Raw genomic sequence first — 7,412 nt, 5'->3', positions numbered from 1 at the left:
AGCAGTGTGACTCGGTGACGGATCGTCTCTGCGTTTTGGGAAAACTATTCTGGCTCGGATATTTGGTTGCATATGGTTGTATCCCAGAGTTCACAACCTTCACCCTCGTCACCTGTTCAGTTTTCAGCTTTGTCCTGTCAAGAGAGATTTGGCTGCTCCGGAGGTTAGAGAGTTCATATCTTGGTGTATAACATTGATGAGAGCCAATGGAGACCTTTAAGGGGATAGTTTGGATCTTTTGAAGTGTTTTTGAATGTGGTTCTTATCTGTATTATCCACATTAGATGGCAGTTAGCACGTCCCTAATTTTGGAGGAACAGACAATAGTGTGGGCATGCAAGGTCAGCAATATACTGCTTTGGACAGGGACATAAAAAAAAACATATTTTAGCGACATAAAAAAAATAAATGTTCTCTTCAAAGCCACAAAACTGACAAACTGTCCTTCCTGAACATACTATTACCACTTTGCATCGATATTGAGGCGTGCTGTGCATGTGATTAAAAAAAAGCATTAAAACTCCAAAATGCTGCTGGCGATGCGTTGGAATATTACTAATATTTGACTGGATGAATGAAACAATTGCGGTTGTTAATCAGCTGCAGGGCAGAGAACAGAAGATACATTGCACTATGCACACCAAGCTTATTGGTTTTTATGTGGGCCAAATTGTTTATTGTTAATGTTGCTGATGCAGGGGAAGAAACGTTTGGCCCCTACCCTAAAAAACAGCCACAATGCTCCTGAAAGTGTGCATGAGAGCTATTTATAGCAGCAGTGAGGAAGTCTGTGAAGCAGAGCTCTCGCTAGTGTATGATGGCATGTGTTTTGCAAATGGGTCCATCCACACAGCACTCAAGTCTGTGCATGTTTGCTGCAGCTGCTGGAAACCAAGCAGTTAAAATGGCAGCTTCAGGCTAGCAGGGCTGCATCGACACACTTGGCAAATCGAATCATAGCAGTGATTGCAGTTCACAGTTACACAGATCTTACAAACTCGCTAGTTATTGCGATAAAACGGCATCGACTTTTATGTTGTTTGAGCAGCTTTGTCTAACGTGAATAAGCATCAATTCATCCTTTCTCTTTTTTTTATCAAACTGATCCATTCAGTACAAGCGTTGTTTTTGATTGGCTCCTTCAAATAATTGTCACCATCTCTCATCCAATAAGGTGAGAGCATGGCTTTTAAACAAACATGTCAGCAGTTGCCCACAGGAGGCTGTTGTCAATCGATTGGAGGATCTTAACCTTTTGCTGAGCATTTATTTGTGAAACATCAGGACAACGATTTATCTAGGGAAGTCCTGAGCAAGTATTTCCTGAGCAAGTATTTCCCTCGTTTCTCATCCTGATTAGAATCCTTGATATTGTGTTTCTGCCCTTTACGGAATCTGATCTAATGTAAGAAAATAAAATGCTCATCCAACATGTATTTGAAACATCAAAATGAAAGCTGTAGCTGGCTCCATCTGACACATCCCTAATTTTCTCTTGTTCCAAATACTGAAGGGCCTGATTCCTAATTATAAAATCAATCAGTAGAAGCTCAGTCTATAAGGGACTTGACTTAGGAACTAAAGGGTAGCTGGTTCAGCACTGATCGGATTGTGGACTGATAGCTGGAGAGGTGACAGTTCACCTCATGGGCACTGCCAAGGTGCCCTTGAGCAAGATTTCGAACCTCTAACTGGAGAAAACGAAGGTCATCACTGGGCTTACAAAGAGAAACATGTTACCTGATTGTTTGTACACAGAGCTTTGTTCATTTTAAATTCAGAGGAGGGATCACAGTTTAGAATCTGAGTTAAGCAAATGTGTTTATTTCTGGCAAACTGGCCGTTAAAGTCATATTCCCTTGTATAGAGTGCCAAGGGTTGATGTTTTTTATAGGCCAACCAGGAAGTTAGCATCGCACTGCTCCCCTCGACAAAATAAGTGGAATTTTTCAATTGGTGCTCATCACAGACCTTATTGCAGGCATCTAATCAAAAGTCCATTCAAAAAAACCCATTGACTATGAAACAAGTAACCTGAAATGCAAAAAAGCTAACTCAATCCAGCAACAGTATCGGATCCGCACGATACCAATCCACAGGAACGGGTCCGGCATTCCCTACATCATTCCTATATTGAGAATAAAATACTGTATGACCAAGATGACCCATATACTTATTTTTAGCAATCATTCCACACACAAAACTAATTTTGATTTCTCAATACTGCTTTGGTTTTTTGCAAATGGTTGATTATTTTTTTTTATCAATATTTATTTTTGGTCTTTGTGCTTCATGACGACGTTCTGACTTTCTGATACTCCTATTCCGTTAGGATGCATGTGTTTTTTTGTTTCTTATTATTTTTAACTAAATCCATATTTCTATCATACCTCCCTGCCTATTGTCATGTTGTGTATACAAAAAGTTAAATAAGTATGTCACAAACAAAAAAGAGATTAAAATAAGACTATGAGAAATTAATATTTGGATGTAATTACTTCAGAATCACTTCAGTGATTTCTACCTATTGGTAAGCATTTTTGTGGTGATGTCAGTTTTTTATTATATGTGACATTATTTTTTTAATAAATCCTTGGCAGTAGATTTCAAACAAGGTTTTTCAATATAGTGTAGCTTCTTTTTTTTCTCAGTGAATTAATGTCAACTCACCTCTTGTAGGTCATAATGTTGACAGCTTAAAAACTGTTATATACTAATGTAGCTGACAGGTTGCAGTCAAAGAAAGTAAATAATTATTTATGTTAATGTCTAATGTGTATATAACTGACTTAGTGGTAAATGTTAATATGTTTTTTTAAATCTACATCCACTTAAATTATTAAACAAAATCATAATAAGGTGAAAGTGCAAACACCCAACTGTGCTGACTAAAACATTTCATGTTTAAAATACTGAAATGTAGGTGTCACACATTAAATTCACATTTGATGATTTAATGCTGTGATGAACACTGAAACATCAGTCATCTTATAAGAGGTTTATATGAATACTAATATGGTCTGGCTCTGAAGCTGTGACATTTGCTGAGCTGTAGGATGAATAATACATTTTTATGAATGCAGTTTTTCACTATCACCAACTTGCCTCCAGCGCTGGGCATGTTGTGGAAAAACTGTATGTTAGCAGAAGAAATACTGCTAGAGTATATAAGAGTCTAACATATTTATGATAAGAATTCAAGGAATCAATGTTATTTTTCACCTCTCGATGATCACAATAGATCTGCTATTTGACTTAGAACATGAATATAAAAAAAATAATATTTTGCTGCACATCATAAGGCTTGCCAGTAACAGTTGCCAGGTTGCCATTGGTTTTGAGAAATTGGCAACCAGATATTGGATTTTGGTTGCCATCAGTGGCAACTATTTCTTAACATATATATTTTTTTATATCTCTTGCCCACATTCTGTTGCTACATGATGTGTTGTTTGCTCTCTCATTCTCTGCAGCTGGATGTGAGAGGGGTATCAGCTGACTATCTCTGAAAGTATAGATGATGGACTAGACTTCAATGCTCAAGGGCCAATGGATCTGTGATGGCCATTTTTTATTTTGGGCATTCAAAAGCTGATGTCTGGTTGCCAGCCTGACAAACCGTGCGTCCGATTATTGAAATTACAAAGTCACATATAAGTAAGTAAAGACAATTAAATGTTTGTGTACTTCAACATATTTACTTTTGGGAGGAAATCCAAATACTCAGAACAAACGATGAATTGTGGTTGTAGTTGATTATTTCACACCACAAGAGGAACTCATTAAATTAAGATTCGAGTGAGAAGTGTAGCTTCCTTTGTTTATTGTCTCCAAAGTTGTATCCATCACACAAATTAATAGTGAGAGCAGAGTAAAACAATTCAAGTGTCACCATATTCAAATCTGTCTTCTTCGTAACATCACGTTACTTGATCTCTCAGGTTTACTTCTGAGAACATTTGACCACAGAAGCCATTTATGGGTACAGTATGTTCTTTTAAAAGCCTGTTTGTAATGGCCTCTCACATGTTCTACATTTACAAAGCTGTCCTTGTGCACATTTTCACAGACAAATGCATGTTGTTCCTGAGTCTTGGGTCAAAACACAGAAGGTCCCTAGATCTTCAGGTCATCCAGCCTGCTCTTGTTATTGCTGTGCTTGCTTGACTGGCTGTTCCTGCGCGAATTTTCAATGGGCATCTCAAAGACGGGGCTGGAGATTTTCCTCTCATTCACCTCGTCTCCCTCCGGTTTACCTTTTCTCTCCACGGCCAGATTGTCTCTGTTCTGCTTGTAAACCACTTTGCTGTTGTAGGGGCTGTAGGTAGCGTTAGGCTCTGCCATGCTGTACTTTGAGTCCGCGGGGAAAGGTTCAGGCACTGCAGGATGACCGGCAAAGAAGTTATAGTTGGGGACGTACGGCATGACTGTCTCAGTAAGGGCCTTTTGAGCCTCAGCTGCAGCCTGCGATCGTCTGTAACTAAGACCCTGGTGGCACTTTGTGAAACCTAAATGGTACATTTCCACCAAGTTGAGCAACAGGGAGATGCAGGCCACGGCCAGCATGAACACGATGAATATCGTCTTCTCAGTGGGTCGAGAGATGTAGCAGTTCACCACATTGGGGCAAGGCCAGCGGTCGCAGGTGTACATCGCCTTGAGCTCGAAACCATACAGGAAGTACTGAGCTACGATAAAGGCCACTTCGAACAGGGTCTTAAAAATAACGTTGAAGACGTAGGTTCGCAGCAGTGCGCCTTTCAAACGCACGTGGCCCCGGTTGTCTTTGACTGGGGCCTTCTTGGCTTTGGTTGGATGTAACTGCTGGTGTTTGTCACTCTGGACGGTAAGGTCCTTCTCTTTCTGTTCCTCCTTTTCCTCCATGCGGACCAGATGAACGATGTGGCCCAGATAAATGAGAGTCGGCGTTGAGACAAAGATGATCTGCAACACCCAGAAGCGGATATGCGAAATGGGGAAGGTCTTGTCGTAGCAGACGTTCTGACAACCAGGCTGCTTGGTGTCACACGTGAAGCCGGACTGCTCGTCACCCCACACCTTCTCAGCGGCGGATCCCAGCACCAGGATGCGGAAGATGAACAACACCGTCAGCCACACTTTGCCCACAACGGTGGAGTGTTCCTGGGCACTCTCCAGCAGCTTCCCCAACGAGTTCCAATCCCCCATACTGGCTCACAAATATAGACTAAATTTATCGAAAAAACCAGTAGAGATGCCTGTAAGGAGAGGGAGTAAATATTTTTTTTCTTGGATGAGATTAACACACAGTTTTGTGGCAGACACTGGCCTAGTTTCTTTAACTTTGCACTATGTCCTAAAGTTACAAATCAGGCCCTCGATTTAACATGGTTTTGCTTTGAAATTGTGGTTGTGAAAGTGGTTTTCTTTCTTTCTTTTATTGTATCTTTTAAAACTTGCTGAACCCTCCAAAAATACATATACTGTATTAACTACTAAACTATACTAACATTAAGGAATTAAATCAGTGATTACAGATTTTTTGCCCCCCAGGGGCAGCTAAAAACAAGCTGTAAAGACTGACTTTTAAGCTGATTTGGTGATTTGGAGTAATTATTCTAGCAGCTTTAAAGAGAAATTTTGAAATTTCGTATAAATCTGTCACGCAATTAATGTGGGAAACTAACGTAAATCCTATCAAGTGAATTATTAACTATCTGAATCTTCTTAATAATAATTTAAGCTGGCAATCTAAACAGAATCACATTCAATCCAATAAGGACATTTAGTTTCTGTGCGATTTACTAATGGCATTCCTTGTTAACTATTATAAATATGGTATTTGTTTTTGCAATACTGTTACCCCACAACTGAAGGCTTCAGTTGGCTTTTTTCAGAGATTTACAAATAGAAACACAGATTTATTATGAATTCACTATTTGTACTCCCAGAGGTTGTGTCCTATCCAGACTATAGGCTAATAAAAAGGGCAAGGACACAGCTGACTGTGTGTGAGAGGAAGCCCTGCAGCAGGCAGATGAGACTCCTAGATCTTGTGACACAGTAGCGAGCAATGCTCCCCGTCTCCAGAATTAGGTTTGTAGTTTAGATTTCAGGGGCCTATTAGTTACAACATAAGGCAAAAATGAACTTTAAAAATAGTTGTACTTTTCCTTGTGATCAAAGTACACATTATGTGAATCGAATGTTAGAAATAAGTAAAGCTTGTCAACCAGGAATTAAAGGATATTTTAAAGGATCACACTTTTTATGCAGTAGTAACTTTTGTTAGTTTACTTAATACTGAGCCTGGATTTAATTCTGAAATCTATAGTCAGATATACTTTGTAAAAGATACTGTAGATAGCCAAATTAACTTCAGAACTGTAACACGTTTTTTGAATATTAAGTTAGACATTAAAAAAAGATTATCTTGGGTATCTTCATTAAGAAAAACCTACCGATAATGTTCATCTCCTACAGCAGTGCAGATCCAGAGTCAGTTGGTGACTCAGCCTCTTCAGTTCACAGAGAGGCCATGTTCTCTTGAAGAAACTGCATAGCCGAGATAAACTTCTCTCAGATAGTTTTTAACCGGAGGTTCTATGATCCCGCCTGCTGCGCTCCCACTGACCTGATCAATGCCCAGTGTTCAACAAGCCACCACAAGTACACTCGTCCAGCCTCAGTGCCAGCACAGATGAAAACATTCCCACTTGTAGGAAAGTATAAAACCCCTCACCCAAGAGGTGTTGCCGTTCAATGGAGTGGCAGCTGGAGGGTCCAGTGAGGATGCAGGTTAGTCCTACATGTCCAAGTAGGATCTAAATATAATTCACGGTGATGGGAGTGGCTTTGTTGTCACTCTCACGGTGACCCTTGACTGTGTGGAGGAGCGTCAGACACTGTTGAGCCTCCACTCAGCGCTGCAGTGAGCGCTGCTGCTTGTTGAGTGACTGATAAGCTTCATGCATGGTGGTAATATGCGCAGAGAAAGATGATATACAAACTCGACGCTGTTCTTTAGACTGCGTGACTGGAGTTCTTTATTCTTTGTATCTACTTAAAGTTTAGCAGCATTGTGTTGCTGTGGTGCAGACGACTCAGCAGTGGCGGAAAGAAACTACAAAGTAGCCTACATTTACTCTCATTCTGTACATGAGCACAATTTTGGTACTTCAGCAAATTCTCATTCTCTTATTACAATTTTAAGTAGGATTTTAAGTAATGTATATATATATATATATATATATATATATATATATATATTAAAATTGTAATAAAGGAATGTAAATCATAAACAATAACTTCCCTTAAAGTTGAGAGGACTACACTATATATTTTAATGTCTTTCATGCATTTAGGTTGTAGAAGGTCCTCTTTACAAAATAGACGTTATCTTGTATGGAGGTTTTGCAAAAAAAAGTTTTTTG

At 39.4% G+C, this 7,412-nt stretch overlaps 1 protein-coding gene across 1 annotated transcript; it reads right to left on the bottom strand.

The window, feature by feature from the left end:
- Positions 1-4,116: 4,116 nt before the first annotated feature.
- On the bottom strand, positions 4,117-5,199 carry gja2 (gap junction protein, alpha 2). Its single transcript, XM_054625404.1, has one exon. The coding sequence runs from the start codon at positions 5,185-5,187 to the stop codon at positions 4,117-4,119; it is 1,071 nt and encodes a 356-aa protein (XP_054481379.1). The 5' UTR covers positions 5,188-5,199.
- Between the last annotated feature and the right edge of the window lie 2,213 nt (positions 5,200-7,412).

Source organism: Anoplopoma fimbria, chromosome 24, assembly GCF_027596085.1.
Source record: "Anoplopoma fimbria isolate UVic2021 breed Golden Eagle Sablefish chromosome 24, Afim_UVic_2022, whole genome shotgun sequence".
Taxonomy (NCBI): Eukaryota; Metazoa; Chordata; class Actinopteri; order Perciformes; family Anoplopomatidae; genus Anoplopoma; species Anoplopoma fimbria.
The sequence above is the reverse complement of the archived record's forward strand: the minus strand, read 5'-3'. Positions and strand labels throughout refer to the sequence as shown.

What these genes read in the sequence shown, in the direction of transcription:
- gja2 (XM_054625404.1), bottom strand. Translation starts at nt 5,187, where the DNA reads ATGGGGGATTGGAACTCGTTGGGGAAGCTGCTGGAGAGTGCCCAGGAA.